Genomic DNA, 18,831 nt, shown 5'->3' with positions numbered 1-18,831 from the left:
TTCTGCATAAATATGACCCAAGACATCATCAGATTTTCACACAAGTCCTAAAAGTAGACAAAGAGAACCCAATTAAACAAATGAGACAAAAATGTTATACTTGGTCATATTTATTAAGGAAAATGATCCATTATTACATATGTGAGTAGCAAAAGTATGTGAACTTCTAGGATTAGCAGTTAATCTGAAGGTGAAATTAGTTTCCAATCAATAGGATGACAATCACGTGTGAGTGACCGTTTTATTTAAAAGAACAGGGATCCAGGAGTCTGATCTTCACAACACATGCTTGTGGAAGTGTATCATGGCATGAACAAAGAGATTCCTCGGGACCTCAGAGAAAAAAAAAAAAGTTGTTGATTCTCATCAGGCTGGAAAAGGTTACAAAACCATCTCTACAGAGTTTGGACTCCACCAATCACAGTACAAATACAGTACAAATGGAGGAAATTCGGTACCATTGTTACATTCCAAAAGCAGTGGTCGACCAACAAAGATCACTCAAAGAGTGATAGCACAAGTAATAGTCCACAAGATCACAAAGGAACGTAGGGTAAGTTCTAAGCAACTAAAGGCCTCTCTCACATTGGTTAATAATGTTCATTAGACCACCATCAGGAGAACACTGAACAACAATGGCGTGCATGGCAGGATTGCAAGCAGTTTGCTAACATCACATGGACAAACCAGAAGACTGTTGGAAAAAAAAAAAATTGTGGACGGATGGGACCAAAATAGAATTTTTGGTTTAAATGAGAAACATTACATTTGGAGAAAGGAAAACACTGCATTCCAGTATATGAACCTTATCCCATCTGTGAAACATGCTGGTGGCAGTATCATGATTTGGACCTGTTTTGCTGCATCTGGACCAGGATAGATGGCCATCATTGATAGAACAATGAATTCTGAATTATATCAGCGATTTCTAAAGGAAAGTGTCAGGACATCTGTCCAAGTCAAAGTCCTGACCTTAATCTAACAGAAATGTTGTGGAAGAACCTGAAGCAACAGCTCATGTGAGGAAACCCACCAACATCCCAGAGTTGAAGCTGTTCTGTACTGAGGAATGGGATCAACTTCCTCTAAGCCGATGTGCAGGACTGATCAACAGTTACCAGAAACATTTAGTTGCAGCTATTGCTGCACAAGAGGGTCACACCAGATACTGAAAACAAAGGTTCATATACTTTTTGCTACTCACAGATATGTAATCTTGGATCATTTTCCTCAATAAGTAAATGAACAAGTATAAATTTCTTCCCACATTTGTTTAATTGGGTTCTCTTTGTCTACTTTTAAGACTTGTGATGTTGTTTTAGATCATATTTATGCAGATATATCCAAAAGGTTCCAAAGGTTTCACAAACTTTCAAGCAACACTGTAGGTTGCAGTGGTTTGTGTCATTTAACACTCTACCTGATGTCATCCAAGGCAGTACTGCCATCAGCACTTTCACAAAACTCGTCATAAATCTTCTGAAGGCCTGTGTCCAGAAAGTCCCCAGTTGATCTCAGCAGCATGCCAGCAATGTCACTGGAATCAAGGAAGGAAAACTTTGATAACTCAGCTAAAAGTCCAAAAAAAATAAATAAAAATGAGAATGATTTCACAAAAAGATCAATTGAAGCAGCTATGTTTATCTGTACAATGGCACCTACAGTCCAACTGGCTGAGGGGTTGAAAATGTGGAAAAGGTTTAAAGGCTTTGAAAGGATTAAAGACAGTAATTTACCAAAAGAGCTTCCCAGACTGAGCTTCTCCACCACGTATATATGGAGTGATGACCTTGGTGAAATTCCACTCCTCCTCAAGTAGGTTTTTCAGGCTGTGGGAAGCTTGTGGAAGCTGCTGCAACATCTCAATCCAACTGCGCATGTAGCCAAAATAAACCTGCATACATCATTGAGCTTTATCATCACTCTGGGGAAGTATTTGGTCATTTGGTTTTTGAAACATCTTCCTTTATTCACTACAGCAGGACATAGAGAGCAAGTGAGCGGCTTACACACATTTTTCGGTAACACAAAATCTGTCAACCCTTCAATCTTCTCGACAGCTCTACAGTCTCTCCAGTCTATGGTTAATCTTCTCCATACTGTCTTCCTATAATCTTTTTGTTTCTATTACTTTCAATTACCTTGTTACTCTTAAGACCTGACTGGTCCCGTCCACTAATACCTCTCCTTGGTTTACCCTGGAACTTTGTGCCATGAAATTTGCAGGTAAGCGTCTTGAACGTTTATGCAGGAAGACTGGCTTCAGTGTCCGTACTATGATCATTAGCTCAAGTGTATAGGGATGCTTTAAATGCTGCTTGCTCCACTCTTTACTCCTATGCCATCAGCAGTGGCAGTGATAAACCTAAAACCATCTTGGCCACTTTAAACTTCTCAAGCCACCTGCATTAACTACTACTAGCTCTGTGGACCAACGTGGAGCTTTTCTTAATTTTCTCAGTGACAAAATTAGTGCAATCTACCAACACTTCTCAGCTGCCTCTACATCTCCGGTTCATTTAGAATCACACTTTACTGAACGCTTGCTGACCCACTTTGATTCAACCATTGATTCAAACTCTCTGTACTCATGAATAAATCTAATCCTTCTAACCACCAGTTTTATCATGTTTCAACCTCCCTTATCAAGACCTGTTCATCTATTATCCAACACCCCATCTCCCACCTCATCAATAAGTCTCTTGAGACTGGTTCTGTTCGTCTCCACCTTAAAACTACTGTGGTTATGCCAATTCTTAAGCAAAATGAAGCTCTCTAATTACATACCCATTTCCAATCTCCAATTTCACTCTACACTGCTTGAATGAGTGATGGCCAATCAATTAAAACTACCTTGATACCAACCATTTTTCAAGTCTTTCCAGCCTGATTAAACCCCCTCTGCGAAGCACTGAGACAGCGCTTGTCAAAGTCATTAATGACCTCCTTCTGTCTGCTGACTCTGATACCCTCAGTATCCTTATTCTCCTAGACCTTAACGTAGCCTTTGACACTGTGAACCATCAAATTCTTCTTTCTTGTCTGTCTTCCATTGGCATTTCTGGCACTGATCTAGCTTGGATTACATCCTATCTCTCTAGCAGACATTTTTTCTTTGGGCCCCATATTAGGTCACTAACAAACAGTGCTTTTCTTCAGCTCCGTAATTCAGCCCGACTTTGATCCCATCTCTATCTGAAAGATGCCAAAATCTTGGTCCACGCTTTCATAATCTCTCCTCTAGATCACTACAATTCCCTCTTCAATGGTATAGCTACAAAAAAAAAAAAAAAAAAAAAAACAATGAATAAATTGCAACTTCTTCAAAACTCAGCTGCCAGGGTCCTCACATACACTAAGCGGTTGGCTCATATTACACCCACTATCCGTCAATTACATGGGCTGCCTGTGTCATCCCAGGATAAATACAAACTTCTACTCCTTACATTTACAGCACTCCATGGTCGTCCACCACCTTCCTCACCTGCAATTACACTGTGCTGTAATGTAATTCAGACAAATAAAAGCTTCTACTTCTTCTATAGGCCTTGTTTAGGAGCCCAGGAATGGGTTCTGGCATATGAACTCTCAATCTTATGATCATGAGCTTATGATGGTCTGGTGGTCTGTCATATGACTTCATGACATACATACATACATACATACATACATACATACATATATATATATTTGGATACTCATATACACGTTAGTATAAAAAGGAGAAGGGGCTATTTATTGTGACAACAGAAAATAATCTCTGTTTAGTAATACTGCTTGGATAAATTTAATAAAGGTCAACCCATAACTTGCCTCTAGCATTTCATGGAGATCTTCCTCAAACTCATCAATGTTGGCCTTGGTCTGCAGTCCTTGCGAGTCAGAAATGATGCCACGTAGCATGAACTGGTAGTACTGTTTCATCAAGAGCCCACCTTTCAGTACTTCCTTACACTCACGCACCAACTGCAACACAGTTACAAACAAATCTCAGTTATTTCCCAGAATCACAGAAAACATGAACATATACAGTGCTTTCTTCTATTTTTGTGCATCTCCCATACTAAATTAAAGAAATCAAAAATAATAAAACAAAATCTAAGATAAAACAAAGGCAACCTGAGTAAACACAAAATCCCAAAAATAAATAAATAAATAAATAATCATAAAGGAGAATGTCCAGTCATCAGTCCCTAAGTTGAAACTCAAGCACAACTGGATTATGCAGCAAGACAATGATCCAAAGAATATGAGTAAGTCCACCTCTGAATGGCTAAAAATAAATAAATAAAGCTAAATTAATTAACGCAATTCAGGTGCTGTGGCAGGACCTTAAAGCACCAGTTCATGCTCGAAACCCCCCCCCCTGAGTTTGGCTGATCTAAAGCAGTTAGAAGAGTGGGCCAAGATTCCACCATCGTGCTGTGAAGCACTGAGCTCCAGTTATCAGAAGCATTTGGTTGCAGTTATTGCTGCTACTTTTTTTTCCTTCGATAAAAAAATTTAAATAAGTTTGTTTATTCAAGTTGCTTTTGTTGTATTTCGTTTGAAGATCTAAAACTATTTAGCATGAGATATACACAAAGACTGAAGAAATCAGGAAATACTTTTTCACGGCACTGTATATTACACACTGAATATAAATTCAGAATTTATATTTCAACTCTGGAATCAATTCATGTCAGAGTAAAGTCTCAAGTCTTACTCATATCTTGAATCTTTAGTTGTGCACTTTAGTAAACAATAAAATTGTTAACGGCAGGTGGTTTACTGCACATGATTAAACCAGCGCTGAACATTTTTGTAACTTATTATATTAAGGGCTTATTATTTAAAGCAGATGAATATCTGAAATTTGTTTAGATTTGTTTTTTTGTTGTTGTTGGTTTTTTTTTTAAACATGTTACCATCTCCAATGAGCATTTTCCAATATCTGAAATCATCTTTCAGAACCCTGATGAACCCAGACTAAATCTTAAGATTTGAACCAACATATTTTGATCAAATAGGCCTATTCAAGAGCATATGTGAGTTTGGGCACTGACTTTAGGAAAAGAATCTTGGCGTGCAGGTCCGTTCCAACTCATCCCAAAGCTGTTCAGTGAGGGTAAGGTTAGGGCTCTTGTGCAAGCCACTTAAGTGCTTCCAAAACAACCCTGGCAGACCATGTCCATGAGCATTTAATGGTCTTAACAACAAATCATTGGTCAGAAAATTAGCAAGTATTAAACAAATGCACTCCTGTGACCTGTGTGAACATTTGTTAGTTTGCTTTTGCTGCAGTGAATTGTTTGGGGAAAAGCTAGAAACAGGGAAATTTATATAATCTATATATTCATTTATACAGTCTTCTTGCATGCAAAGGTAAAAATCACGATAATGATTGAAATGTTTGATGTAAAATTCAAACCAACATGTCTGGTTATACAAAAGTAAAATAAAGTAAAAAAAAAAAAAAAGAAAAGAAAGAAAATAAATACAATAAAAAAAAATTCAGTTCAATTAAAGCGGCAAGCAGCATTTTCGAGGGCCAAGCACCCAGACTCGGTGAGCCGCACATTCACAGACGCGCTACAATTGTTCCATAAGCAATCGCAGGAAAGCAGAGCCATAACAATAGGCAAAGGGATTCCAGACTGATTTGTAGTTTTACATATTTGCCAGTCCATTATGGGAGAATGGTTTTGAATATCGAGTTTGCTGGATAAGTTTTGTTTAGACAGGTCCCAAGATGATGCAAGTCAAATTTGGTGAAGATTGGACAAAAATGGCACTTAGATGAAAGCATTTTATTGTTATTGTACATAACATATTGTATATGTACATATTGTAAATAACTCTACATGTTATTGTAACTTTTGACCAGTAAGTGCCGCTGTCGTGCAATTTGTTGCATAGTCTCAGTGCGGTCCTGAAAAGCCCTCCAAGATTTGTGCCAGTGTGGAAGGTCTTTGCTGAGATACAGCCTCACTTCCTTAATGGTGGTTTCACCGTCAGATTTGTTGACACATTACAGGCAAGCCATTTGGAACATGGCGAGGCTTACTCTGAAGGTGATGTGTGCCAGATTTGGTGATGATTGGACAAAATTTTAGGAGGAGTAGCAAAAACTATTTTTGACAAAATCCAAGATGGCGGAAAATTTAATTAAGCAGTAAGTGATATCTAAGAATGCGTTGAACTCGTCATCACCCAGACAATCCAGGGATTGCTCATGGTTTTTATATATATATATATATATATATATATATATATATATATATATATATATATATATATATATATAGAAAATATATATATATATATATATATATATATATATATATATATAAAATATATATATATATATATATATATATATATATATATATATATATATATATATATAGAATATATATATATATATTTTCTATATATATATATATATATATATATATATATATATATATATATATATATATATATAGAAAATATATATATATATATAAAATATATATATATATATATATATATATATATATATATATATATATATATATATTACATTACACACACACACAAACACACACATTGGGTTCCATTCCTGTCAGCAAAGAACAGGTATCAGAGGCTATCATGGCCACAGGATCATCGAAACCGGAAAGTTGAAGATTAGAAGAAAAATAAATAAATAAAAATCATCAGCTTGCCTTTTTCCAGTCTTCAATTGTCCAGTTTCGGTCGGTCTGTGCCTATGGTAGCCTAATATTCTTGTTCTTGGCTGACAGTTACTATAGACTACCTCTCAGCTCTCAGTCTGGTCATTCTCTTCTCACCATTCACAGGATGTTTTTTTTTTTTTTTTTGCACCTTTCTGTGTAAACCCTAAAGACTGTTGCATGTGAAAATCTCGAGATCTCAGTAGCTTCTGATATACTCAAACCAGCCCAACTGGTACCAACAACCATGCCATGGTTAAAGTCACAGAGATCCCATTTTTCCCCATTCTGATAGTTGATGTGAACATTAACTGAAGCTCTTGATCTGTTGCTGCCACATGATGGGCTGTTCGGATAAAAGCAGAAATGAGCAGGTATACCTAATAAAGTGGACAGTGACTAATATATACAGTACAATACTATACTTATATATATATATATATATATATATATATATATATATATATAAAACACTTTATATAATGGTGTATATTACACTACACTAAATAATACTACATAATAAAATACTATAAATCACTGAATGCCTCTTGCCTCAGTACCTGACCAAACTTTCAGTCTTTTATGATCTGCCACACCTGCTTCTATCAAAAGATGCAAACTCGTTATTATTACCTAGAATGATAAAGACTACAGTAGGGACACAGAGCATTTTCCTACATTTCTGACTGAACATGATCAGTTTGTAAATGTTAAATGGTAACCTCTCTATGCATACAACAGTAAACTTTGGTGCCCCACAAGGCCCTGTTCTAGGGCCGCTGCTAAATTTTTTTAAAAAATAAATAAATAAATAAATAAATAAATAAACAAACATGCTGGTGTTAGCGTCCACTGATATGCAGATGACACAAAGCTGTATGTTTCAGCAAAGTCAGATGACAAACAATAGCTTAAGAAAGATGAAGGATGTGTAAAGGACATTAGACACTGGATCCTCATTAGTCCTTACTACAGTCCTGCCTGGAACCAGAAATTTTTATTATATTACCCCTATTTTATCCACAATACATTAACTCTCAGTAAAATTTTACATCGAGTACAAAATACTAACAACGACCACTAAAATTGAATGGTCTCACCCCACGGTACCCGAGCAAACCAGGACTTGGGACAGAGTTTTTTCCTTACAAAGGCTCCTATCTATTATAAAAACAATATACTTATTTTGTCAAGTCTAGATATAAAACCTACTTGTTTAGTCAGGAATTTTGTTAAATAAGTTTTGTCTTAAGTTAAAGTGCAGATCTTCATTAGGAAAGACAGTTTTGGTAAACTGGGACGTTTTGATGCTGTTGTCCGCCCCACAATCACTCAAGCATGTTGACTGTGAAGTGATAGGATGCTTTATGTCCCAGGATGCCCTCATGACTGTCCTACATGGTCCCACATAGATACCCTAAAAACTGAACTTCCCAAAAATTTGTTTATGCCTATTTGTTTATGTTTATGATCCTGGATGGTCATACTAAACATTTAAGATGCTTGAAAGCTGGCAAAAGGTATGACTTTTCTTTATTTGAATTAAAAGCATCTAACATTAAATAAAAATTATATTGTTTCCTTGGGTGTATTTAATACATTTACATGCATAGATTTAAATGTTTTTGTTGTCATTTTTGAACTTCCTAGGGCTAGGGTTTGCTTTAAAATTCCCCCCCCCCCTCTCTCTCTCTCTCTCTCTCAGAACTTGACGTTTGAAGCAAACATTAACTGTATTGCCATAAAAGGCCCAACTTCCTGTGGCAAGAAGGCCATAAAAGGCCCAGTTACACACAATTACCACAGAGTCTGTGCTCGACATCTAAATCGAGTCTGGTTTGGCTCTGCAACAAGTATTGAGATGGAACTATTGTCAGGTCAGCTGAAAACCTCATAGAAAGAGACCTGCTCTCCCTCAAAACTTGTTCTCCACCAGAGCCAGGAAGCGAGCACAAAAACATAATTGCAAACCTTCACACACAGGCCACCACAGATCCTTTCCTCCAGCAGGTGCTTCAGATAGACTGTATGATCCAGCAGATACTGGAAGAACTTGTTTTCACATGCAATCAGACTTATGAACAATTAATCGCCTCACAAAAATGGTGACAGTCATTCACAGCATTGTGCTTGTTTTGTTTAAGATGAACTTTGCACAATATTCATCTATACATGAATCTCCTCTGTGCAATACTCTTCTCTTTTTTTTTTTTTACAGCACAATAGTTGCATACAGTATGCACTACGGTTCATAGTAAATGTGTTACATTGAAAAGAAAGAAAAAAGTGCTGTCTATGCCCTTTCTTTAACATGTAATGTTTCTAGGCAGAACAAAAGCTCAGAGTCAAACAAGTGAGTCAAGTTCTTTGAATACTCTAGTATGTGGGTATTTTTTGAAGGGATTACTGTCGCAATAAAAAAATAATAATCGCTCACACCATTTGAGTATTCGAACCAGGACAAAATCTGTGTTGGAATTAAACATTACAGCTGGCAGAACCTCAAAAGCAGGGTTGGGGGACACAATACAAAACATCATACATTGCATGTGCACACACACACACACACACACACACACACACACACACACACACATGTAAGCACCTGCTTGATGCTGAGCAGTGAGGGCTTTCCAGCAGGTCTTTGCTCCAAGCGCAGTTTGAGGCACTCATGAATGACGTTTAGCAGTACACGGCAGAGCACCAAAAAGGCTGGACGAAATGAGGGTAGGTCCATATTCTGCAGCTCCACACATGATACCCGCCCTGAAGCCGATTCCTCTTCCAGATATCCAGTTAGGTGACGAGAGAGTTCAGGCAGGTAGTCACTGTACAGCAAGGAACAGTCTGGAACCTCAGACAACTGAAAAATAACAACAAAATAAAGTCTTAAAACGAATTAAATATAACGTGTACACACGTAATAGATATTAATGGAGCTGAATTGAAAACCATCGACTGGTAAGACTGCTGGGTCACGACCCTCTTTATGAGTGGGTCGCGGACTGCTGGAAAGAAAAAGAAATGTTGCTAAATACTAAAGATAAAACAAACATTTCTATGGAAAAACCATAGAAAAACTACAGTAAATCAAATTAAAATAAATAAATAAATAAATAAATAAATAAATACACCACTCCCATTGTTTAAGTTAAAGCCAGTAAAAATACATCAAAACCCTTAAGCCATAAAGAGAAGCCTGTTGAGGTTTTCAAAAGAAAGCAATGGGATCTGGATAGATCTCAAAACATTAAAAAACAAAAACAAACAAACAAAAAAAACATGTGCTCTGTTTAGGAGAAAGCACTTTGTACATCATACAAACTCATTCATAGCATTTTCAAAATTTGCACAGGCTATGATTTCAGCTCTGTTCTTGTAGCTGCAGGTAAATCTTATCGGTATGTTTATGCATTTAATAGCTCTGAATTTTTCATACTGAGCATACAATTCATAATTAAATTAAATGGGCGGCTCAGGTGGTAGAGCAGGTTGTCAACTAATCGGAGGGTTGGCGGTTCACACATGACTCCGCATACCGAAGTGTCCTTGACATTGAACCTAAAGTTGCTCCAGATGGCAAACGAGTGACTTGCATGGCAGCTCTGCTACCATTGGTGTGAGTGTGTGTGCGCATGTGAATGGGTGAATGAGAACCAGTGTAAAGCGCTTTGGAACTGCTAAGGTTAAAAAAGCGCTATATAAGTGCAGCCCATTTACAAATTAAATATTTAGTTCAGTGTTTGTTTTATTTCTTAGGCTAGGCAAATTGTACTTACTCAGGATTATGTTTATAGTGGTCCACTTTCATATTAAGGTCATGTGAACAATTAATTTTACACTTTAAATAAATAAATAAATAAAATAAGTACACCCTTTGTACTTCCACAATCATTCAGAGATTAGCATCCAGGTGTCTAGTTTTCAGGATTAGTTAATCATCGAGAACTGTGAATGCCTCTATAAAAGCAGAACATTTGGCTATTTGTTATTCTGGAGCATTCAGGTGTGAGTCTACAGCATGTCCAGAAGAAAAGACAACAGCCATGACTTCAGAGAAGCAACTGTTACTGCTCGTCATTCTGGGAAGAGTTATAAGACTTCCAAACAATTTGAAACTCATCATTTTACAGTGGGAAGGACTGTTTACAAATGGAGAACCTTCAAGACAGCGGTCAATCTTTCCAGGAGTGGGTGTCCCGGCAAATTCAGTCCCAGCCCAGACTGGTTAATGCTCAAAAATATAAAGAAAAACCCAAGAGCTACATCACGTGACCAGGATGCTACATCATATTGGTTTACTTTTCAGAAAACAATGACTACATATTGAAATCTATTGTGTTTATCACCACCTGAGATTATTTGTTTGTTTATAAAAGTTGGTGAGAACCACACAATTGTTATTTAGGCCCTGATAAATAAATAACCAAATTGAAGGAAGGTGTACTTTCTTTTTCTCATAACTGTATAACTGTATGATGCGCAACCTTTAGAACGCATTATGTAAATTCATTTATTTCCGGTTACCTCACTTTGTAAAAGATTATTATCCAACAAGGAGAATTATGGAACAAGAGTGGCATGGTATGAACTTCACAGTCTTCGCCATAGTCATAAGCTGGGTCCCAAATGACGTATTATACACTATGCATTTACAATATAATTTTAATTTTCACCATATTATTCACACTCCCTTTTTTTTATTCTGAGCACATTTGAGCCAGCGTCAGCATCTGGTAGCTCCACCCCTCTTCCGTTTGTTAAGCGGAGCTGCATTCATCGAGTGCATGAAGTGTCAAACATTCCACACAGCGTTTTTTCAGTCGAATACGTGCATCATCGGGGTACGTGAAGTGCATTTCTTCTTGTTGGAATCAGTTCACCTGCTTATTACAATGATAACGCCATATAAATCCTACAAGCATTCAACTACTCGTTCCTGAAGACGAACACATGGACGGTCTGTGGAATTATTTGATTTTCCTTTCATTTCTCTTATGCTTAAAATAATGTTTTGTAATCCTTATGCTGATTCTAATTATTTGAGAGTGTATTCTGTAACAGGGTGTTCCTACCAGGTCTGTCTTGTCATAAGATATAATGTACGCAAGGTCCTTCTTATCATACAATGTGTTAACCCTCTCTGAACATTTTACTGCATAAATGACCTATATATATATATATATATATATATATATATATATATATATATATATATAGATATAGATAGATAGATAGATAGATAGATAGATAGATAGAGGGTAGGCTTTCACACATTTCGTGAGACAGGAAGGGAGGCAAATTGCATGATCAGACCAAAACAGAAATCCGACTACACTCCCATCTGCAAATAAAATTCATCTGCAGTGAAGATCCTGTCTCTAGATTTATCCTTCCACCCTTTGTATCCAACTAAAGCGTTATTCTGATCAACAGGCCAGACAACAGGCCCAATGACAAAATTGTAGCTAACCAAAAATGGGCTTAAACACTGTTTAGAGCATTTCAGGAATGCCTGCTGTTAGGAAAGTCACTTTTCAAGCAAAGAGAGACATACAAGAGTGTGTGTGTGTATGTGGGTGTATGTTGCTGTGAAATTACATTCAAGCAGCATTGTTTATACTAAAATACATAACTTGATAAAGTGACAAAAAGTCTAAAATAATGTATAGAAAGTTAGTAGTCTTAAAATATGCTCCAACACACTGTTGGACTATTGTCCATGCCACTGGTGTACAGTCAATTCAATATAAATGGTATCTGAGCCATCCATGAACAGTGGATGTAAAAAAAATATTTTTTTTAAAAAAGTCTGCACAGCCCTATTAAAATTGCAGGGTTTTATGATGAAAAACCAACATAAGTCGTTTCAGAACCTTTTTCCATGTTTAATATATAACCAAGAAGGCCCAGCAGCGTCTCTACTTTCTGAGAGAGCTGAAAAAAGCCCATCTCCCAGCCCTCATCCTCACATCGTTCTACAGAGGGACTATTGAGAGCATCCTGAGCAGCTGCATCACTGCATGGTTTGGAAATTGCACCATATCGGATCGCCAGACCCTGCAGCAGATAGTGAGGACAGCTGAGAAGATCATTGGGGTCTCTCTTCCCTCCATCGTAGACATTTACACCACGTGCTGCATCCGCAAAGCCACCAGCATTGTGGATAACTCCACCCATCCCTCACTCACACTCTCCACCCTCCTGCCTTCTGGAAAAAGGTACTGGAGCATTCGGGTTCTCACGGCCATACTGCGTAACAGCGTCTTCCCCCAACACATCAAGACTCCTCAATACTCAGAGACTGGACTGACACACACATGCAAGCGCGCACACACATACACACAACTGAACACCATCGTACTCCCCTTACAATTTTTGCACATTTCTGTACTGACTACCTGCATTTTTGCTGCTAATGTACTTATAAAGATATCATGTATGTATATGTTAAGTTTACATTCACAGCATTTTTATTATATTGTTACTCTTTTGCACTACACCTGTTATTTCGGACACTTCCACACTAGAACTGTGTACTGGTGCCTGTTGTCCTGTTTTAGTAGTTGTTGTACTGTCTCGGGTGGTTTGCACACGTTTGCACGTGCCCTATATGAAGAAATGTGTAGGTTTTATTTAGTTTTGTGTCGTCACATGTGGTTAGCGTGTGTGTTGTTTTCTACAGCTCCATGGTCCTAGAGGAACGTTGTTTCGTTTCACTGTGTACTGTACCAGCTGTGTACGGTTGAAATGACAATACAAGCCACTTGACTTGAAATGTGATCGTGTCCAAAAAAAAGTAGAGAAAAAACCTAATAAAAACATTTTAGGAAAAAAAAAAATTAGAAAAAACAACCCAACTTACAATAACCTGGTTGCACAAACCCTCAACTAGTCAACCAACCTGGCACATCTTGATTTGTCCATTCTATTCCACTCTTCGTTGTAACAATGCTCTAGATCTATCAAACTGAAAGGAGAATTATTTTTAATTAATCCTTTTTTTTTTTTTTTTTTTTTTTTTAAACACAGCCCTCTTCAAGTCATTCCATAGTTTTTTTGGCAGGATTTAGATCTGGGCTATGACTGGGCCAGTCCAAAAAATTCGATCATCATCTAAATCCATTCCTTTCTTGATTTGGTTTGGTGCTTTGGGTCCTTGTCAGGCTGGAAGGTGATATTGTTCTTCACCTTCAGCTGTTTAAAAGCTCTGCAGTGTTTGGGCCAAAATAGATTGACAGCTTGAATAGAGTGGATAGACAGAATGCCTTCAGAATTTTTCATCAATGCTTTTAAGATTGGGCAAATGACGGGATATTTTCGGTTAACGCAACCCCTGCTACACCCCCTGATCTTTCTGTTCTGCAGTGAGGACCATTCTTCTAATACACACTATAGAGGCTAGGTGAATGGGTCAATTTCAGCAGCATAATCGAACACCAAAGGGGCACCACTGTCTGACAGTTAGACCACTGTCTAACTACTTTTCAAAAAGTAGTTATCGGAACAGGATGATTATTTATATAGTAAATAATACAAAATAAAGAATAGCTATGAGAATAAGTACACTTATTTTTTTTTATATTTTGTATAATTGCCCAACCCCTCACCCCCAAACCTCAAAACCCAAGCCCAAAATTACCCCCAAACTGCATACACACAAAAAAAAAACCTTTTGAAATAAATGAGGTTTTTTTTTTTGTTTTTTTGTTTTTTTTACATAATATTCCACCGAACCTGCCATCCCAAGCCTCTGGGAGCAATGGAATACATGTAATGGCATTACATAAACAGGATACAAAAAACTGGTAACTGTAATCTGTTATAGTTAAGTTAAAAAAAAAAAAAAAAAAAAAGTAATCAGATTACAGGTACATTTTGTAAATAAGTAAATAAATACTATCAAGATTACAATTTGTTTCATTTAAAAAGAGAGAATTAATCTTTTGACATAACACAATCTAGACATCTGCTTGATTATACTTCTGGTTCTCTCTTTGCCAGTCATGACACATGTGAGCAACCTCCTGGTGCATGCACAAATAAATTGAAAGTTAATTTGGTAGAAATGAACACATTGTTCTCTGAAATGCTTTTGTTAGGGTGACCATATGTCCTCTTTTTCCCCCAGACGTGTCCTCTTTTTCTCGGACCTTAAAAAAGCGTCCGGCCGCGATTTCTAAATTTGAGAAAATGTCTGGGACTCGGTTTTAGTTTCATTATGTATATTCACATTGCTTTAACCCCTCTCTCTAATTCCTGCCTTCTCACACACCAATTGGTCGATCATAAAAGGCTCTCAGCAACTATTGGCCAAATTCCTGCCTCTCAACAATTAGCCTACTCTCAGTGAACGCGTGAAGGTGAAGCGCTGGTGTGTACGGCATCACAGTTGCTTGACAATAGCAGCAAATGACAGTTGCGCTGAGTCGAAACGATGCCCATAGGACATTTTTAATTCCATGTTATCACATTGCTCCATATTAAATGGCTATTAAAATGTGTAAATGATGGTAGAAGGTACACTCGTGGCATCTAATATTTTATTCCATGGATATTCAAAAGAATGAAGGAAAAAAATGTAAAAATGCAGGCAGAGTGAAACCAGTTTTATTTATATATATTTACATGATACTAATAATGGGTCTTTTAAAATCTGCATTCATAGCAATAATGTTTTGAACGCTACTAAGATATTCTGGTTTTCCAAAAAGAGGACATGGTCACCGTAGCTTTTGTGATGTAATGTTACCCGCATCAGGGACCGTGATTATTTATTTGTTTGTTTGTTTGTTTGTTTATTTATTTATTTATTTATTTCATTTATTTATTTTATTAAAACAAATCTAAACATTGAACATTGTTTTAAGCTCTAAATAAAAGTATTTTAGATCATATTGCTTTTCTCTTGACTTTATTTACATGTGACCTTGACGTAATCCAAAAGTAATCAGATTACATTACTTTCATATTGTGATACTTGGATGACGTTGCTGATTTTATTTTTTATGAAGTAATTTATAACTGTGATGGAATACATTTTCAAGGTAACCCTCCCAACTCTGCTGGTAATACATTATTACTGGCCCAAACCTTTTAAAGCGCACCTATAATGGTTTTTTAACATGCCTAATTTTGTTTAAAATGTCTCATACAATAGATTTAAATGCATCCAAATCACTTTAACGTGCTCATAATTTAAATTGCAGCATTACCTTTTTCCCCCCGCAGTGTCACTAATAACTTGTTAAATGATCCATTCTAAAGGATTCACTCTAAACTCCTCCTTTCAAGGAGCATACTTTGCTCTGATTGGTCAGATGTCGCAGTCTATTGTGATTGGTCTACCGCTGTCAGCGAGCAGCCGATGAAGACCAGAGGCAGGGCTTTTTGTTACAAACCTACGTAGGTTAGTACAGGAAGTAAAGTCTGGAATCACTAACGACTCGATTCGGCTGTTCAGAATCACTTCCTTCTTTTGGGCATCAATAACCCTGTTTGTTGTGCACTTTGATATTTGAAACTTTGCAGACTTTTTACATTCGCAAACAGCTCTATAACACACTACATGAAAGGTAATATCTGAAAAACCACAATAGGTGCACTTTAAGGCCATATCTGACACCCAAAAGTAAGTTGCTTGAAATCCTAGAAACTGAATCCTCACCTCTTGAGCAGGCATGTGGCTCAGCAGTGCCGTCCGGGACCTCTGTAATGAGCGGTCCATCAGTTTGTGCAGTCGTAGGATAAGCTTGCGCAATCCCATCTGTTTCAGTGCCTTGTCTACAAAGGGTCTGTAGATGCCTGTTGGGCAGCACTGGATTTCACTGCTACATACTGGGAATAAATCCTCTGATAACTGCTGGGTAAACTTGGATGAAAAGCAAGTCATGGGATCCCTTTTGACCCCCGCCTCATCCCTTTCACACTCCTCTGTATTGGCTGTGAAGTTCTCATTCTCTTCATTGTCCTCTTCTTCACAATTGTTCTCATGAGAGCAGCGGGGGGAGGGAATCTCAAAGACAGGCCAGCCAATGTTAGAAAGGTCTCCAAGGCCCAGCACAGTACCCATCACACGCAGCTTTTGGTTCAGGTCCTGAGTAATGTTGAGCCATAGGCAAAGTGCCTGCACTCTGCCCTGGAAGTCCCTTGCTGCATACTTTTCATAGTCCTCCTGTAGAGTCCGCAGGGATGGGTAGAGAGCTTCTACAGACTCCAGCAACCCCATTACACCCTTCACCTGCTCAAAGGCCAGACGCTGCCTCTGCAGGTGTTCCTTGCATGTCGAACCTGGACCCAGCAAGGCTGTCGCATCAACCTTCAGCCAAGAACCAGGACAGGTGCCACAGTTAGCCTCTTCTGAGCAGCAATTTCTGTCTACTGCAGACCCAAGTTCAGTCTCGGGTGCGGCCAGGCTTCTGTAGTCCACCTTAAAGTGTAGCACCTTGTTGATAATGTCTGGGATAGCCTGGCGGGCTGTGTATAGGAACAGATCCTGGTCAGTGATACTGCGACGTGCATGCCAGGCTTGCAGCTCCAACCAGATCACTTCATTGTTCTGTCCCATGAAGGAAGGGTTCTCCAGGCCCCGCTGTTCCTTCTCTTTCTTTTTAGATGACATGGATGTCAGTTTGAGAAGTAGGCGCAGCGTCTCAAAGAACTTTAAGCGGTCAGCAGGACAGTCGGTTCGCGAGGTCTGGCGGTGAGTACGGGGTAGAGAGTGAGACATAGAGACAGGGCCCAAGCTCAGATATGGCTTCCTGGGGTCCATGTTGACTGTGCTGAAGGGACCAGACTTGGAGAGAGGACCTAACATGAAAGAGCCCTCAAAAGTCTTCTTTTTGTCCCTCTCGTTGGAACGTAGATTGAAGCGTTGTTTCTTGCCTTGCTTGTAACTGAGCTCGTCAGTATATTCATATGGTTTGGCACCTTCCTGCTCTCTCTGGGAGGATGGACTGGACAGATTTTTTTCTAAAGATGAAATAGCAGCAACAAAGCTAAATTAGGCATCAGATAAAATATATAAGAATAGGAGATATGAGATGCACACAAAAACAAGAAATCAGGATGGGGCAAATACTTTTTCACAGCACTGTACTTGTACACTGTAGTGTACTAGCCATTAGTGACTATAATTTTTCATATTTATCTCATGTCAAGAATTCAAAAGCTCATCAGCTAGTAGTGGTAGGTATGATGTTCTGTACAACACTTAGATAAATGACACACGATACTGTTCCAAGAACAAGTCACTTGGTTCCAATTTTCATATGCATGTCACTATTAGCATCGGTACTTGGCAAGTATCCGCTTGTTAAGTCTGATGTGACGTAAAGACGTTTCCAGAGCCCAAACACTTCTTCAGATCCCAAAAGCGAACAGCAAAAGCTGACATTTAAAGATGATATGATCTGGCTGAAGTATTTCTAAAAAACAACAAAAAAGACTGCTATAACTTTGGACATAAACAAAGTTGAAAAACTAAATATGTACCAGCAAGATTTTGGAGGGACAGTGAAGTTAGGCTATAAATGATCAGCCATCTCCTGGCTAGCCACAGACATATCGTTGGGCTAAACACAGCACTGGCAATGTCTTTTAGAAATGTCAGGGTGAGAGATAAATTGTTTTCAATATAGGAGCACGTTGAGGGTCAGTCGGTGATGTACAGCACCTGAGAGCGCCCACTCAGCCCAGACAAGCGCCACCATATCACATGGCGGCTTTATTGATTTATTTGGAGAAGAACGTGGAATGTAGAATGACATGGAGTGCATGTGGAAGAATGCAAAGACACCAAAAACTCAAAATTATACCCAGAATGTCCAAGATGACACTTTTGCAGTTGATGCTAAGGTTATGTGGTTTAAAGCTATTGTATTATGTGAAGATGAATCGTGTTTATCAAACATTGCTAAAACACAGTCGCGGTGTGCTGTAGTAATACCGAAAAATCAAGATCTTAAGCTTTAGAGTTTTTTGGACTCATCAATTCAAACAACAAGGAACACAACACTGCAGCAGGTTTAAAATATGAGAGAGTCAGCTAACAGCAGAAGGTTGGACCCGGAAACAGTACCAATCGAGTATTCGTTACGTCATGACTTAACAGGCGGAAACAGAGTCTACAGAC

The 18,831-nt window shown here is 38.0% G+C and overlaps 1 protein-coding gene across 5 annotated transcripts in view; it reads right to left on the bottom strand.

Annotated features, from left to right (window-relative positions):
- Nucleotides 1-18,831, bottom strand: part of map3k4 (mitogen-activated protein kinase kinase kinase 4) — a 70,272-nt gene that overhangs the window by 29,914 nt on the left and 21,527 nt on the right. For all 5 annotated transcript variants that reach the window (XM_017461481.3, XM_047152431.2, XM_047152430.2 and 2 more), the window contains 5 exons: nucleotides 16,366-17,669; nucleotides 9,304-9,561; nucleotides 3,814-3,966; nucleotides 1,737-1,894; nucleotides 1,421-1,537 (listed from right to left, as the gene is read on the bottom strand). In XM_017461481.3, coding sequence (XP_017316970.1) covers nucleotides 1,421-1,537; nucleotides 1,737-1,894; nucleotides 3,814-3,966; nucleotides 9,304-9,561; nucleotides 16,366-17,669 — 1,990 coding nt within the window. The remainder of the gene's footprint in view (nucleotides 1-1,420; nucleotides 1,538-1,736; nucleotides 1,895-3,813; nucleotides 3,967-9,303; nucleotides 9,562-16,365; nucleotides 17,670-18,831) is intronic.

This window comes from Ictalurus punctatus, chromosome 29 (genome assembly GCF_001660625.3).
Source record: "Ictalurus punctatus breed USDA103 chromosome 29, Coco_2.0, whole genome shotgun sequence".
NCBI classification, from domain to species: Eukaryota; Metazoa; Chordata; class Actinopteri; order Siluriformes; family Ictaluridae; genus Ictalurus; species Ictalurus punctatus.
This window is presented reverse-complemented; position numbering and strand designations above follow the sequence as displayed.